This window comes from Balaenoptera musculus, chromosome 6 (genome assembly GCF_009873245.2).
Source record: "Balaenoptera musculus isolate JJ_BM4_2016_0621 chromosome 6, mBalMus1.pri.v3, whole genome shotgun sequence".
Lineage (NCBI taxonomy): Eukaryota > Metazoa > Chordata > Mammalia > Artiodactyla > Balaenopteridae > Balaenoptera > Balaenoptera musculus.
In genome coordinates this window covers 53,804,644-53,822,061 of record NC_045790.1, presented here as the reverse complement: position 1 = coordinate 53,822,061, position 17,418 = coordinate 53,804,644, and the positions used below count along the sequence as shown (strand labels likewise).

The 17,418-nt window shown below is 36.5% G+C and overlaps 1 protein-coding gene across 1 annotated transcript; it reads left to right on the top strand.

Moving 5' to 3' along the window:
• Positions 1 to 909: 909 nt before the first annotated feature.
• Positions 910 to 16,864, top strand: TYRP1 (tyrosinase related protein 1). The gene is made up of 8 exons (XM_036855488.1): positions 910 to 1,028; positions 1,461 to 1,926; positions 3,335 to 3,657; positions 6,368 to 6,572; positions 9,729 to 9,896; positions 12,108 to 12,287; positions 15,579 to 15,725; positions 16,579 to 16,864. The coding sequence occupies exons 2-8, from the start codon at positions 1,542 to 1,544 to the stop codon at positions 16,782 to 16,784; spliced, it is 1,614 nt and encodes a 537-aa protein (XP_036711383.1). The 5' UTR covers positions 910 to 1,028; positions 1,461 to 1,541; the 3' UTR covers positions 16,785 to 16,864.
• The last annotated feature ends 554 nt before the right edge of the window (positions 16,865 to 17,418 follow it).

Here is a 17,418-nt window from a genome sequence, read left to right as displayed (position 1 = left end):
GCCGTGTACAGGAAATTCTTCTTATTCTTTTTATCTTAATTTGTAGACATAGCCTTGGTTGGCTTTTTGTTTGCAACCATATACCCAAGTCCTTTATATAGGTTTCTGGCCAATTTTATGGCTGAGAGTCAAATAGGACAGCTAACCCTGATCACAAATTCTGATCACTTTTGCACAGCAATTATGTACTCCAAACTAAAGATTAGCTTTGAAAATTGATTTCATATGTATGGGTCTCAACTCCAGAGGAAAATTCCTTTTGAAATACATGAATCTATTACCCTTAGAGCCGTTAACTTAAGACTGCTTGCAGAGAAGGTAGGAAAGAATAAGCTATTTAGTGGTCATTTTCTAAACAGTAGACATAGCAGTGACCCTGAGATCCTTTGCCACAGAGATGAACACCACCCCAATGGACGTAAGGGAGTTGGAGTACCCAACTGTCAATACCAGCAGGCACCTTGATAGCCAATGTCATGTGAGTTGGTATAATTGTATCTGACGCCTTTTCTACTACAATTATTCTCTCTGGAAATTTTGAGAACGGCAGCATCTGTTTTCAAGACGGAACACAATCAAAAGCTACCATCAGGTGCAAGCACTAGCCTAGCCCTTTATCACTAAGAAAAGGTAAGTAATCTCACTTATCCTCTAAAGATATATTTTCAAAGAAAAAAATAAAATTCTCTGCAATGAAAACAAAAGCTCTCTAGTTTCTCTGACTTGTTGTATTCCAAATTCGTGGCTCTGACCTTTTCTTAAAACTTTACACATCACAAGGAAATCAGTGGGAAGGCAATCATGTGCTAACCAAATACTTAAAGGGCAGAAAAATTCACTGAAGTGAAAAGAGATTAGTAAACGGTGGAAAAGAGGACCAGCCCCTCCCAGTCTGGGTGAACAGATTTGGGATGAGTTACCAGGCAGAAACCCACAAGCAATTAACAGCTCTGACATCAGGGGACAAGCAAATATAAAACACTCAGTTCTAAGAGAGGCTCAGCAGAGAATCCCCTCAGGAGTTCAAGGTACTGGAGAGAAACTCTATGCGGAGTGGGTGGATTCCCGCCAAAACTCCATTAGGATAAAGGGGACTTTAAATCCTGGAAATTAACTTGCTAGAAATCTGCCCCCAATTCTTCTTTCAGCTCCACGGATAAATGTAATTAACGATGGTGACCCGTTAATGAGTGTTTTTGATAAATGACATCCAGGATACGTATTTTTTTATATAAATAGAAATTTAAAATGAAGAAAATTAAATGACTAGGACAGGGGATTTAATTATGTAGGTATTATACATGTCAAATTTTTAAAGGTAAATTACTATTTTGATTAGTTTTTGAAATGTCATTTTACAGATATGAAAAGCATTTTGAAGGTGGGTTGGGAAGGGGCTCATGCCATTTATAACAGTACAAAAAAACTTGCATAATTCCATCTTGCTTTTTCCTTTTCAGCTTGATTTTTATCTATGCGCCTCGTTCTCTACACAAAGGGCTGAAAACCGGAGCCTGTACTGCATTCTTGCTTCAAGCAGAATGAAAGCTCCCAAACTCCTCTCTCCGGGCTATACCTTCTTGGCCCTGCTTTTTTTCCAGCAGGCCTGGGCTCAATTCCCAAGACAGTGTGTCACCATCGAGGCTTTGAGAAATGGCGTGTGTTGCCCAGACCTGTTCCCACTGTCTGGGCCTGGGACTGACCGCTGCGGCTCCTCATCAGGAAGGGGCAGGTGTGAGGTGGTGACAGCTGACTCCCGACCCCACGGCCCCCAGTACCCACACGATGGCAGAGATGACCGAGAGGGCTGGCCCACACGCTTCTTCAACAGGACATGCCACTGCATTGGCAATTTCTCAGGATACAACTGTGGAACCTGCCGTCCTGGATGGAGAGGAGCTGCCTGTGACCAGAGGGTTCTCATAGGTAAGTGGGGTGTGAATGGATGCACAGTTCTGCACGGAACTCAACCCACTTAACAGAATCCTGAACCAGTTGAACTTTCAGAACTCCTAGAAATCATAAAGCTCAAGACTTACTTTTCACAGCTGAGGAAACAGGCTTAGAGAGGCTGAGAAAGGTATTTGATTTAAGGAGTTGAAGTTGAAGCTCAAGTCTTCTGACTAATAACATTTCCTTTCAAAAGATTTGTTGAGCAACTCCTTTACACTAGGAACTGTGCTAGGTGTTTATGACTGGACCTTTCGGTAACTTTGCAAGATAGTTATGTTAATTGTGAGGTTCTGAAAGGTCAAGTCCATGTAGCTGGTACATGGTAAACCTGGAATTCACACTGAGATGTGTCCAGCTCTAATCGATGAGCTTCTTCCACTACCCTTGCTGACCACAGGATACTTCCTGCTCTGATGCTCAAGTTCAGCCATTTTATAGGATGAGCCTGGCCTGCAGCCTAAATAACAATAAATGAGAAAGCTTTAAATAGTAACAGCCGGCAATACTGGATTGTTTTCTTTGTGCCAAACATGGGACCAAGAGTTTCAGGGGACGTTTACTGAGCCTTTTTTTTTTTAAATTGAAGTATAGCCGATTTACAATGTTGTGGGTACAGCAAAGTGATTCAGTTATACATATATATCTATTTTTTCAGATTTTTTTCCCTCATGGGTTATCAGAAAATATTGAGTATAGTTCCCTGTGCTACAGAGTACATCTTTGTTTGTTATCTATTTTATATATAGTAGTATGTATATGTTAATCCCAAACTCCTAATTTATCCCTCCCCCCTTTCCCTTTGGTAGCCATAAGTCTGTTCTCTATGTCTGTGAGTGAGTCTTTATTCTGAGCCAGGCTCTGGTCTAAGTGCTTTTTATGTGTGTCCTCTTAGTCTTTACAACTTTATAAAGCGGATATTTTTACACACACTTTACAGATGAAAAACTGATGCTTAGAGAAACGTGTGCAGTCATAGAATTAGGCTCTGGTCTTAACCACTATACTATACCACATACCGTGTTTTTGCAAAATTTATGATATTAAAAAGGTAGAAAATTCCAAGAAGTATGCCAATAGTGAGCAGAAATCAATACAACAGGATCATAGAATCATAAAGTCCACGGTAAGATTAAGGAAAGCTCATAGGAATCCTAGAATAAGTTGGAGAGAGAAAGAGAGGGAGGGGAAGAGAGAGAGAAAAAGCAGGCCTGAAGAAGGGATTTTAGCAAGGGGTATTTTTAAAATTATAAAATGATGTGAGCACACATGCAAATGATCATTCATGGGTAAATGGGACGTGGTGTTACAAGATGATTATGCGCATTGTCTACCCATGCCCACACTGCAGATGTTTTCACGTTTGAATTTTGTATCCCTAAAGTCAGGAGAAACCTACTGGACTTAAGTACAGAAGAAAAGAAGCGCTTTGTCCGGGCCCTGGATATGGCAAAGCGCACCATTCACCCTCAGTTTGTCATTGCCACCAGGAGATCAGAAGAAATATTGGGGCCAGATGGCAACACACCACAATTTGAGAACATTTCCATTTACAACTACTTTGTTTGGACGCACTACTACTCAGTCAAAAAGACTTTTCTCGGGGCAGGACAGGAAAGCTTTGGTGAAGTGGATTTCTCTCATGAGGGACCAGCGTTTCTCACGTGGCATAGGTACCACCTGCTGCAGCTGGAGAGAGACATGCAGGTATGCATGAGGCACGGCCATGTTCGTATCCTTTACAGAGGAGGTGACTTGTTTCTAAGTTGTTGATTCACTGTGTTCCGAATGATCAAAACAGGCGATGACAAAGCGATTTCACATTATTAATCTGCCTTTGGCATTCTGTTAAGCTTCTCCCTATGCTAATTACTTCCTTATTAATTAATCTTTACCCTTTGTGAAGTGAAAAGAAAGTCATATCAATGATGAGGAAGCCAACTGAGACATCTGTAGGTGTGAATTAAAGCACTGGACATATTCTACAGCTCTGTCATTGAAAAAATAACCCTCATATAGTTTGCAATGAAGGACTCTCACTTGCTATGTCTCCCTTTTCAAATGTACACCAATACCTCCTCCTGGTTTGGATGAGGCAGGTGTGTATAACTTCTCAGTCTTCCAAGTCCCAAATGTATAGCGCACTTTATAAGTTGATGATTCGTTCTGATATGATATGGGGTTTAAATTATGAAAAAAATTACTTTTCATTTATATTGTCATATTTTAATTGAACTCCATTTTTTCCATGCCCCCTACCACTTTGAGGCTTATAGAAGACACCTACTAACAACATCCCATAGGTCAGACATCATTTTAATTTAAAAGGCATTGACTTTTTTGGCATAGAAGCTCAGAACAGTTATTTCCTGCTTATTTTTAATCAGATAAGCTAAAGCCACATTAAAGTATCTGTTAACATAAATACTTTCGTATTGTTTATTTTACTAATTGCTCTATATTTTAAGAAAAGTATTGTTATTTTTAAATGAAGTTTTTAGAAAAATTTTTTTGTTATTGACATCCAGTTGATTTACAAAGTTGTGTTAATTTCTGCTGTACAGCAAAGTGATTCAGTTATACATATCTATACATTCTTTTTTTATATTCTGTTCCATGATGGTTTATCATAGAATATGGAATATAGTTCTCTGTGCTATACAGTAAGACCTTGTTGTTTATCAATTCTGTATATAACAGCTTACATCTGCTAACCCCAACCTAACCCCTAACCCCTTTAGAATTCTTAGATCTCAGTTAGGAAATCCACAAACTGAACCTGTTTTCTAGGTGAAATAACAGCAATGAATCCCTCCCCACAAATTAAAATCTAAAAATTAATCTAAAAATATCCGAGGGCAGATTCACGTATTGATTCGCAGTACGCTTGTGCCCAGCATTATCCAAGAAAATAAATGGTTAGAAGGGAGAGATTTAATGCACTAAAATACAGAACAAAATATTCACATGTAAGTAAGTAGTCCACCCATATGCAATTTGAGAGTGATTAAATGAATTCATCTGATACTCTGAGCTTCATAGTTTATAGCTCTGATTTCAAGGCATTTTTTAGATTATGAGTAGATAAATCTGTCATTGGTAATCGACTCCAGATCTTCTTGCCTTCAAGTCATTTTCCCACAGGTACACCAAAATGAAAGGGCAGGTGGAAAGTATCTAATAGCTTCCATTTTGCCTGCGTAAACTTCAACCCCTATGACTTACATTTTTAAAACCCAACAGCACAAGGGATCCAACAAATTACAATCTAAATGTAATGCACAGTTGAAATGCCACATGAATATGCTCCAGCTCCCAAATGCCAGTTGTTGAACCACAAACTGACTCTTAATGATCCCTTAGAAGCTGTCACTAATTTTTGTGAACCAGAACAATGGCTTCTAAATAAGGACTCTAAAGCTCTGGAGATCAATAACTGGGGAATACCTTGGAAAGTTTTGACCCTCTAAAATACCCCGAGGACAAGGAAGTGCTTCCTAGAAAGGGTTTAAAAGTAAAAAAGTACATATGTACTAAATACTTGTGAGATAAAACAATGGCAATCCCTACATTTATATCCCACACTCTAAATATAGCTCCCTAAAGGCTTAAAGGAATGAGAAATAACAGGTACAATAAATACATGTTTAAAGGAACCCAGTAAAATAAACATGTGATCTTGAGTCCAGCATTTTTAAAATTGTTGAGATCAGCTCTAAATGGAAACTAGGTCTCTGGTCTAAATAACAGTGTGCACAGAGAAATAGTCTGCTTCAGTTTAGCATTTCCTGTCTGTATTAGCTTCTGGCAGAAGCCTGAGTCTTCATAGTTTAGATTCTGAAGCAGGGGTCTCTAAGTAAAACACCTTCAGTGCCCGGGCAGATAAGGCAAGTGTGCAAGAGCCTCCGTAGTTTGTGGCCAAACCAGAATCTAAACGCCTGAAGTCATTCCGGTTAAATTAAAAAACAGAAACAAAATAAAAAGCACTGCTTCACATAATATATCTCAAGGCTGAATCCGGAGCCAGACCAGGAGTTAGTCATGCTTGAATTAGAGATAGGAAAATGGAAGGAAGTGGAAATATCAAAGAGGAGAAGTGATTGTTGATAATTTTTAGTATAACCAACAGAAATGTAACTACTTGCCTAAAAAAGAAAAGGAAGACACCTCCCCAAAGCATTTGCAGAAACTTCTGTATAACAAGTTGAGTTTCATTCCCTCTAGTGCCCAAGTGACTTCTTGTAGTAAATTTGAGGCTTTGTTAAATAAGGTATTTAAGTCCCCTAGCCCTTCAGACACTAACTGGTTCCTAAGTGGCTGAAGAGAACTAATAGAAACAGACTGCCAGGGAGTAAACCAAGCAAAGGGAGAATTTTAAACAAAAGCAGAGAATGCTAACAGAGTTTCTGTGATCTAGGAAATGTTGCAGGATCCTTCTTTCTCCCTTCCTTACTGGAATTTTGCCACCGGGAAGAACACCTGTGACATTTGCACCGATGACTTGATGGGATCAAGAAGCAACTTTGATTCCAATCTTATAAGCCCGAACTCCGTCTTTTCTCAATGGCGAGTGGTCTGCGAATCCTTGGAAGATTATGATACCCTGGGAACCCTTTGTAACAGTAAGTTCCAAATGACAACTAGGATTCAGAATTGCCTATTAGGTAAAGTGATTAAATGTGCTGCCTGAAGGCCCTTCATTCTACTAAGGACTTCAGACTAAAATCCACTTTTATCATGGAGAGTTGATGTACAAATATTCACTAAGTACCTAGGACAGTCAAGGCAATCTGAGGTGCTCCAGGGGAAAATGAAAGTGCGTATACATTTTTCCATTGCTTTCCTTGAACAACTTGGTCAGTGCATTGCTCACTTTCTTATTTTGAAAATGTCTATTTTGTATTAATTAATCCTCTTAGTAAGCTCAGCACTGCTTAGCAGTCATGTGTCTTGTGTCGGAATTTCACAGAAAATGTTTCCCTAGGAAATCTGAAATATGCAGAAAGAGTTGGAAGTGCCCTGGGAGTAAAAAATACATACAATAATAATAATAATTATTATTATTATTGTATAATGATTATTACTATTATTTTATGTTATTATATTATTTTTACTATTATGTTAATCTGGTCAGAAGGTTAAAAAACCAAAAGGTGACATGGAGGATGCATTTAATAAGAGAAAGATACTGTACAGAAGATGTCTGTCAACTAGCTCTTTCCAGCTCTCCCAAAGTGAATACAAAAAGAGAATGATTAACCCGTTTTCCTAGCATCCTTTCTCCAGTGGTCTGAATGCCACCTCTGCCACAGGTCACGTTTCTGTCCTATGTGGATCAGTTCCTGTGAAGCTTTCTGTTCTCTTCCTTAGATCCTATTTTTACCATCTCTCTTGCTGCTAACACAAGGTCTTAATTATCAGAGTCTTTTTATCCCATCTTATTTTTCTTCTTCAGGCACGTCTGGCTATTTTGAACTTTTGTTCTTCCATATAAAAACTAGGATTATTGGAATTTATTTTTTATTTTATTATTATACTAATAACATTTATTCTGCACATATTCCTTTAGGCACCAAATATTAAATTACTTTGTAAACTTGAATAGAGAATATTTTAAATAGAGCAAAGAAATTAAGTAGTTTTTTTCACCATTAGAAGATTATTTAGCCATATATAGGAATAAGAGAATTAAATGTATATAAAATTTTATTCTGTAGAAGTTTAAAAATTAAAATAAAACTTTGTTTGGCATGCTGAATGAGATAAAATTGAGGATCGATCAGTATGTCTTTAGATACCAAAACATTCATCCCTCTCTGACTGTGACTTTTTTTAAATTTGTTTGCACATGGACAACTTCTGCCATTGCACCTATTAACATCCTATGGATTGGAGTCCTGTGGGATTTCCATGCGGGAATGAATGAAAAGTTCAGAGTGTCTGAAGTAGAAAGCAAATTTGAGAAGTATAGTGAAGAAAGAGCATGTTTTTCATATGATGAATTAAAGGTGATATTTTAGTGGCTGGAAGAATGTTAGGTGTCAATAATTAACTCTTTCAGTATACCGAATTTGGTGCATTTATGGAATACTGCAAAGATACTGTCCAGAAAGCACATGAGGACATAAGCATGCAATGTCTAAGGAAGGTTTGATCTAAAGCTGTGCAGGTATGGGTGTCCTGTAAAAGATGATCAGTGAAACCACAGGAATGGATAATTTCATCCAAGAAAAAAAGTAGAGAGAGGCAAGAATTACCGTGAGGATTAAATAAGGTATCTTATTAAAGTATTTGGTACCATATCAGACACATTAATATGTGTTCAATAAAATGTTATTTTCCTTTTTTCTTTCACTGGCCTAACAAATAAAACAGTTCTTGTCTAGCTTCCTATCCTTCCCGCCATCCACTACTCCCTTACATTGCCACATACCCTAGGCAAGCTGTTCACCTAACAGGCCCTCCTGTATAATCAACCTGATCTTTGCATAAATCAACATACACCAAACAACTATTTAGCTTTAATTATATGCCAGTGCTGGATCAAGACTGGAGGACACATTGGTGATCAAGAAAAGAGTTTGTGCTCGGATGGGGCTTATATCATGCATAGAAGAAAGCTTATCATCTTTTATTATTACCTCTGCTTAAAATGTTTGACTTGTAAAATCTGTCTTATTTCACCTCTGGCAATTCTCCTCAGTCCTTCAGGGCTCTTTGCAAATCTCTCTACCTAATGAAGGCTTCCTGAAGCCACCCAATTGGGAAGAATTGATTCTCTCACTTACGCTCTCCCCCCCTTCCCACCCCCGCCTTCCCTCCCTTCCTTATTTCTCTTCCTCTCCCTCCCTGTCTCCCCAAAGGCATCTCTGTATCTCTATGGGTACATATTATCCCTAGTATAGCAGCTCTTTGTTTACCTGTTTATCTCACTGACCTTAAAATGTTTCAATTATTTTTCACATTAATTGCTGAAAAATATGTGTTGATTGAAATACAGACCGCTTCCCAAAGAGATTTAACGTTGTTTTAACTTTATTTCTCTGAAGGCTTGAAAGAGCATTCAAGTACAAAATTTCATATGTGTATGAAATATGGATTTCAGTGTAGAGTTTTGGTTTATGAGATTATGTAGGCAGGATTTAATTTTCCATGGAATTTTCATTTTAATGTGTTCTCTTGAAAAAAGCATATGTTGATTTAACAAATACAAGGACCTCTATCTGTTATTGTGATCATCTTTTTCTTCAGGTGATTTTATGTATCACATATTTTCCCTATTCACAGAAGTTGGACATGATAACTTACTTTCTCACTTTAATGCCACTAAATATGCACTTTAAAAATTTTTTTGGGAGCTTCCCTGGTGGCGCAGTGGTTGAGAATCTGCCTGCCAATGCAGAGGACACGGGTTCGAGCCCTGGTCTGGGAAGATCCCACATGCCGCGGAGCAGCTGGGCCTGTGAGCCACAACTACTGAGCCTGCGCGTCTGGAGCCTGTGCTCCGCAACAAGAGAGGCCGTGATAATGAGAGGCCCGCGCACCGCGATGAAGAGTGGCCCCCGCTCGCCGCAACTAGAGAAAGCCCTCGCACAGAAACGAAGACCCAACACAGCCAAAAATAAATAAATAAATTAATTAATTAAAAAAAAATTTTTTTCTCTTCTACCAAGGAAACCCTGTCTTTCAGTGTTCATGCTATGTATACAAATTTGAAAAGCAAAGCTAAGATCTCTAAATGTTCCATACATGTTCACCGTTTCCCATCTTTTCCCCAGGCACTGAGGGTAGGCCAATTAGGAGAAATCCAGCTGGAAATGTGGCTAGACCAATGGTGCAACGTCTTCCTGAACCACAGGATGTCACTCAGTGCTTGGAAGTTGGTTTATTTGACACACCTCCTTTTTATTCCACTTCTACAAACAGTTTCCGAAACACAGTGGAAGGCAAGTAAACAAAATCGGTGCTCTGAATTGACCTAGTTGTCACAGGGAAAACTATTCAAATTCAAATCTCTTTGAAAAAAACCTTTGAATGCCATATGGATCCTGTAAGTTTATGTGAACAGGGCTGCCTATTATGATATAATCACAATTCTCTGCTCAAAAAAAGAACTTTCTTAAAGAAAAGTGTGAGACCCTGAAACCTTTTATCATAGGAGAAGCACTTGGAAATGATTCTGTTAAAATACCTAAAAGGTATTAAACTCAAATTTCTGTTAGGTAGCTGGCCAATATGTGTATAACTATATCAAATTCTAGTATAGGCAAATAATATTCAAGACTTGGAGAGATTATTAATTTTTTTCTTAAAAAATATAATAAAAAATCCTGAACATAAGTTGCTATATACTAAAGCCTAGTTTGGACACATGTTTTATTTAGGTATCATCCAGCAACTTTTTTTTAAGATCTATAAAAATTCGAACTTGCATCGAGAGATATTTAATTTGGTTTTCCTTGCTTAATTCAAAGTATTTTAAAGCTGAGAAACTGAGGTCCAAAGAAGTGAAATTAATTTCCAAAGATATCCAGCTAGTTAGTAATAGAGCACAGATTCAAATCCAAATTTTCTAAGTCCTCTAAACTAAATTATATTTCATTTATAATTATTTTATAAAATAATTTACTTTATAAAATAAATTTTGATACCTCTAAATTATTCATGATACATATTTAAAGTTTTAAAAGAATAGAATCACATCTAACTTTATTATAAACTTATTGTCAAATTTTACCTTAAATACAGCATTGCACATGTTAGACCACCCTCCCCCCAACCAAAAAAAGGGAATAGATCTCTCTTTCCCATGATCTGAGATACCTGATGTATAGATCTGATAATTATTTTCAATTATCTCCCCTTTTATCATCAAAATTATATGCCATTCTTTCCTATCTTTTTGTTAATTTTCATAACTACATATGATGCACTGACTTGGAGATGACTCAATAAATAATAACCATATTTTGACTAAGCTGGTATTCATAAACTAAGACTATAAGTAGTGATTTCATAAAGAATTGGCAGATTGTGTCTTATTGATGCCCAATCAAAAGACAAATTGTACTGATTTCCTGACAGAATGCGTGAGAAGATTAGTGCTTAACCACCTGCTGTGTACATTATAGACAATCTTTAAATGTTTTATGAGTCAAAAAATAATGGAATAAACATATAAAAATGAGTAAATGAATAACTATAATTATACAACTGAGTTAATGTATTTCAAATTCTAATTTTGTTTTATAATATACAGCCTTTCCCTGCTCTCCCCACTCTGGTCCTTCAAGCTAACTACACACACTTGTAACTCCATCCCACATCAGAGACCCTCTATTTTTGTTTGTGATCTATCCTTGTCTTCTCTCTAATATGTATTGATGAACAATATATATATGGGAGTATATATGGGAAATATATATATTATATATAATATGGGAAATGTATATATTATATATAATAGATATATAATATGTGGATTATATATAAAATGGGAATATATATATGATCCACATGTGAAATATATATAATATGGAACTGTATTTGGAGAAGATATACATATAGAATACAGATCATTCTCAAAAGTTCTATAAATGTTTTGACAGCAGTCTATTCAGATACTTAAAACTAGCACAGAGATGGTAAGAAAGCTCTGAGAAATTGTAAGTTCTCCACAAAAATAATTTTCAAAATAAACATGCTGACAGTCATTCAAAAGGAATAAGGTAGGAGACTAAAGTAACATCTGGCAATTTAAGTTCCAGGACAATCAGAGTGGTGTTCTCCCAATTGTATCAGCAGTTTTTGTAATAGCTAGAGCTTTCCACTATCTTTATTTCCATGTAGACCAATGTTAGCCTTGTCAAAATAGAGTGTTCTATATATTTTGACTGGTATCCTTTGCAGGTCATTATTTTTAACCTAGAGGCTACATTTAGAATGTCATGCCACTAGCTTCAAACTAACCTAGCTCTCAGTACAGCAAACACATGTCACCAACCATAGGTACAGAGAAGCAGTGCTATTACACTAAGGTAAAAATTGGTCTGACAAGCTTAGGAAAAATTGTTTCCCAATATAATCACTGCTTTGGACTTGAAAAGTTAGATATGTGTAATGGTTTTTACTATTCTCATCCTTCTTTTTATATCTAGGTTACAGTGATCCCACAGGAAGGTATGACCCTACTGTGCGAAGTCTTCACAATTTGGCTCATCTATTCCTGAATGGAACCGGGGGGCAAACTCATTTATCTCCCAATGATCCTATTTTTGTCCTCCTACATACTTTCACTGATGCAGTCTTTGATGAATGGCTGAGGAGATATAATGCTGGTAAGACTCTTTCATATGCTTTTTGCAGTCTCAGCAAAGGAGATGGTTCAGATGGCATAGTTACCACTTTAGGCTAAGCATGTGGCACATTTAAACTACACTTAACAATAGGATAAAATAGCTCTAATATCTAGCCGTTTCCAAATATTCTAAACCACTTTGAAAAGGCAGATGAGAAGTCTCTCAGAATAGTAATTGTAAGATGATACTTATTAACGTTCACTAGGACTAAAAAGGTAGTCCCTTCTCCTTCTGACCATGTAAAGATGACTACCATGTTTTTTTTGTTGTTGTTGTTTTAATTTATTTTTATTTATGGCTGTGTTGGGTCTTCGTTTCTGTGCGAGGGCTTTCTCTAGTTGCGGCGAGCGGGAGCCACTCTTCATCGCGGTGCACGGGCCTCTCACTGTCGCGGCCTCTCTTGTTGCGGAGCACAGGCTCCAGACGCGCAGGCTCAGTAATTGTGGCTCACGGGCCCAGTTGCTCCGCGGCATGTGGGATCTTCCCAGACCAGGGCTCGAACCCGCGTCCCTCGCATTGGCAGGCAGACTCTCAACCACTGCACCACCAGGGAAGCCCTGTTTTTTAATATGAATGCAAAAACCTTAAAGAGCTCTTCTTTGACACCCCAAAAGACAGAAAAATTATACTCATAATCCAGAGTTCTGATTTTTATTACTTTACGGCCTCTCACAAATGGAAATTGTATTCAACTCGAAAAGTTAATGTTAGTTTTTATATCACACTGTAGAAAATCTCTTTTAAGTTCATTGTAATGCATTCTTTAAAATATTATTTAAAGGCTACTTTCTCTTCACTCAGCTGAGAGGGTTGTATTACTATGCAAACAATGCATGTGCTTTTACTGGTTAAAACATCATAAATTTTCACATTTTAAAAGTGTTCTAAGTTTTGTCTTATGTGCCTTTACTTCGTCATGCACATAAATGTAATATTGGAGATTAACTATCTACTGATTCATTTATTCATTCAGCCATCTCTTACTTCCGTGCTGTGTGTGTGTGTACACATGTGTGTGTGTGTGTGTGTGTGTGTGTGTGAGAGAGAGAGAGAGAGAGAGAGAATACAATAGAAACCTCTAATCTAACCTGATTTGGACCATTAATTGATGAGTTGGTCAAAATAGTTTGTTTCATCTGAAAACAATTTAAGAAATAAATAGCTTAAATATAAATATTTATTCACTTATCAATCTTCTATGAATTCACCGATTGGAGTTCCATCTGATTTTTCATGTGTATTTATATGCATACATACAACCATAATGAATTATCTATAATTTACAGTGTCTGTTTCTTTAAAGTGAAACAAGAAATTAACAACCCTTGTGATGCAATCTGAGTACAGTATTATTCTAAATTTTCATAATGCTCCCCTAACCCTTAAAAATCATAGTTGCTCGTTCCTAATTCTATAGCAACGTTGCAGCCAGTCATTCTTAATAAATCTTTCCAAAGCATTCCATTTATTTATTATAAAAACAAATCCTCCTCTTTTTACAATCATAATTATCGATTTACGTGTGTTTTGTTATATTACTTTTATTTCAGTAACAAATAACTGGAATTCATAGGTTTAGGAATGAACAAAACAAACTTTTGTTAAACATACACTTCTGGAAACTAGACAGCAATGTATAAACTGACAATAAGCATATGTAAATAAATATAGAGTATGTTAGATGGGGGAAAGTCTTTGTAGACAAGTAAAATCAGGAAAGGGGATGGGGAGCACTTCGTAAATATATGGGGAAAAATGCTCCCAAGACAAAGGAACAAAGGAGCCACCGTGGCTGGAGCAGAGTGGGGAGTGGGGAGTGGGGAGAAAACGGAGAGAGATGACAAGGTCAGAGGGAAAACAGGGGGCAGATCCTTAAAGACATTGGGTTTAACTCTAAGACAGAAGGGGAGCCATTGAAGGGTCTGACACAGGGAAGCAACATTGCAATCCAATTGCTATTGTTATTTTTCTTCTTATTCTTCTTTTCCTCCACTTATTTAAATGGGCATAACTTTTTTATGCAGCTGTAACTGAACTGGGTTGAGGCCAATTCAGTAAAGATGAAGTGGGAAGTTTACAAAATGATCTAAGTTATTAGCTTTAACATCTAACTTTAACAAATAATTACTATGAGTGCCTTGAGGCCAGGAACCTTGCCTTTTGTTTAATGCTATACCCCATGTGCCTAGATCAGTGCCCGGTACTAGCAGGAGCTCAATAGATTTCAATGGATAAATATTTAATTAGCATTAATTCATAGTACCTTTCAAATCACTAGATTTTAAAGTAACTAAATTTAAAGTTACAAAAATATAAACACTACCTGCCATTTCTATGATCAATTTTTCTTCAGAGTCAATGCTAAAATACTCTCCTGGGCTTCACAGGATCACAGTGACTGCCCAGGTAATATACTTCTTGCGAACAGAAAACCTAATATTTCACTAGCCTTCTCACATATTCCAGCTCTTTTAAATGTATTCCCACTAATGTCCCACCCAAACCCACTTCCAACTCTGGCTTTGTGACATTCCATTTGGCATTTAATTGTACCAGTATAAATATAAACAACAACAAAAAGGAATGATCTTTTGCCACAAAGAGTATATCACTCCTTTTATCTCTGATAACAGAAACTTACTAATAATATAAATGCCTATGATTTTTATTTAAGTAGAAAGATGAAAGGTGGCAGGAAACAAATAGGATTCTAGGACCTTGATTCAAAGTGTTAAGTGCTTTTTGCTAACAGAGTAAAACCCAGGGAATAAGTTAATATTTATTTCTCTAATTAAACAGAAAAATGAAAAATACTAAACAGAAATAGTCATAGTCAAGGACAAACCTCCATTAGCTACGGTGTCTCTCAAGTTTAAATAATAGATGATACCACAGCAAATTACAGGTCCAATCTTTTCTTTAGCTTTGAAAAGTAAGTTTAATGAATTTTATTCAAATTAGTTTCTGTAATATAAAAGTAAAACAACTAATGATCATCATAGATAAGAAAAGACTAAAACTTCCTTACTTTTAAACTTTCTTTTTCTATTGGATGACACGTTAGTGCTGTACTCAAAGCATTTGAGCTCTGTTTCATGCAATTTCCTGTTCTGCTGTAGTGAAACATTTTTATGTCTTTACTCAGTGTAAAATATGAAAGAATTTTTAATGTTACCCTTGAATACTTTGGGTCACCTTCAGAACATGATAATAATGTATTAATATTAGCTTGAGTTTGTCTATTAACAAGGTGTCTTTGACATATTTTAGATATATCCGTATTTCCTTTGGAAAATGCCCCTATTGGACATAACAGACAATACAATATGGTACCATTTTGGCCTCCAATTACCAACATAGAAATGTTTGTTACTGCTCCAGACAACCTGGGATACACTTATGAAGTTCAATGGTCAAGTGAGTACTGAAAATGTATTTTTACTGTGGAAATTTCTGAAAGCAAATTTGTCACCCTTAAAGTAATCACATTTTTCTGAGATAAAGTAATCCACAGTTTTCCACTTGGATTTAGAAGCTTTCATTTGAATTTTTATTTGTGGATAAAGAGACTGAATTTAACATTTGTTGAGAGCCCACTATGACCTGGTATTGAGCTGATTACATACCACACTATTTCATTTAATCTTTACAACCCTTTGAGGCAGGTATTAAAATCCTCATTTTACAAAGAAGGAAGACGAGGCTTAGAGAGAGTAATTGTCAAAGATCACCTTTCTAGTGAGCATAGAGAATGAGTCTTGAGCTTAGCCCTGTGTAATATGCCCTTATTTTTCTACTACATAATGTTGCTTCCGTTTATTTAGCCTAAAAAAAAAAAGAGATGGAGTGAGATATTCTGAGCTGTTTTTTCTGAGGTTTTGAAATTCAAAACTTTCTGATTTAATTTTAAATCCCTTTCTTAACAAAGGCAATGGGGTACAGTGGAAGAGCACAGGATTTGGATCCTGAAAGACCTGGGCTCCAAAACCAGCTGTACTGCATACTAACCAAATGACCTTGGGCAAGTGACTCAAACTCTGAGACATCATTTCCTTTAGAATGGATATAATAACTATCCCAGTAGGGCTCACTCTGAGAAATTGGAAAGTGCTTTGAAGATGCCAGGTGCTATGATAGGTGATGTAGCCAATAAAAATTAAATATGAGGACTTTGTAAAGTGCCTGGAACAGTACCTCTATTAGGGTATCCAATTTTGGGTGGCAACTATTTTACTATTTATTTTTTGCTCTCATTTTCTTTTTCAAATAGGTCAGAATTTTAGTATTTCTGAGATTGTTACCATAGCGGTAGTTGCTGCTTTATTACTGGTTGCAGTCATTTTTGTGGGTGCTTCTTGTCTGATTCGTGCCAGAAGAAACATGGATGAAGCAAATCAGCCTCTCCTTACTGATCAGTATCAACAGTATGTTGAAGAATATGAAAAAATCCAGAATCCTAATCAGTCTGTGGTCTAATTACAAGTGGTATATTCTCTTATGCATTAGTATCATAAAACCATATGGTTGAAAAATAATAGGTTGAGTTACTAACTGTATTTCCTTTCATTCTGTTACTTCCGTCCTTGTGCATGCATATGCTGGAATTAAAAGCACCAGATACTATTTTCCAGAACTGGGGAAAGTCACAATATTTTCAATGTTTTCTATTTTTCAGTTCTATTTATAATGGTAGGTTGCACCCATTCTATGGTATTTAAGCAGATAGTATGAAGATTTGGGGCATGTTTTGAAGGTCAACTATATGACAATATAAATAAGTTGTTATACTTTGTTCATATTGTAAAGAAAAATCATGATTGATAGTAAACCCCTGATTAAAATACATGAGTAGGACGCAAATGAAATTATTTACGAAGCAGAAACAGACTCACAGACATAGAAAACAAACTTTCAGTTACCAGCTGGGAAAGGGGGTCGGGGAGGTATAAAGAAGGAGTTGTGATTAGCAGATACAAACTACTATATATAAAATAGATAAACAACAAGGTCCTACTGTATAGCACAGGGAACTATATTCAATATCCTATAATAAACCATATGGAAAAGAATATGTATATATATGTATAACGGAACCACTTTGCTGTACACC

Coding starts and splice junctions, on each gene's coding strand:
- TYRP1 (XM_036855488.1), top strand. CDS start 1,542: ATGAAAGCTCCCAAACTCCTCTCTCCGGGCTATACCTTCTTGGCCCTG. Junction 9,897..12,107: donor TTTCCGAAACACAGTGGAAG/GCAAGTAAACAA, acceptor TTTTATATCTAG/GTTACAGTGATCCCACAGGA. Junction 15,726..16,578: donor TTATGAAGTTCAATGGTCAA/GTGAGTACTGAA, acceptor TTTTTCAAATAG/GTCAGAATTTTAGTATTTCT.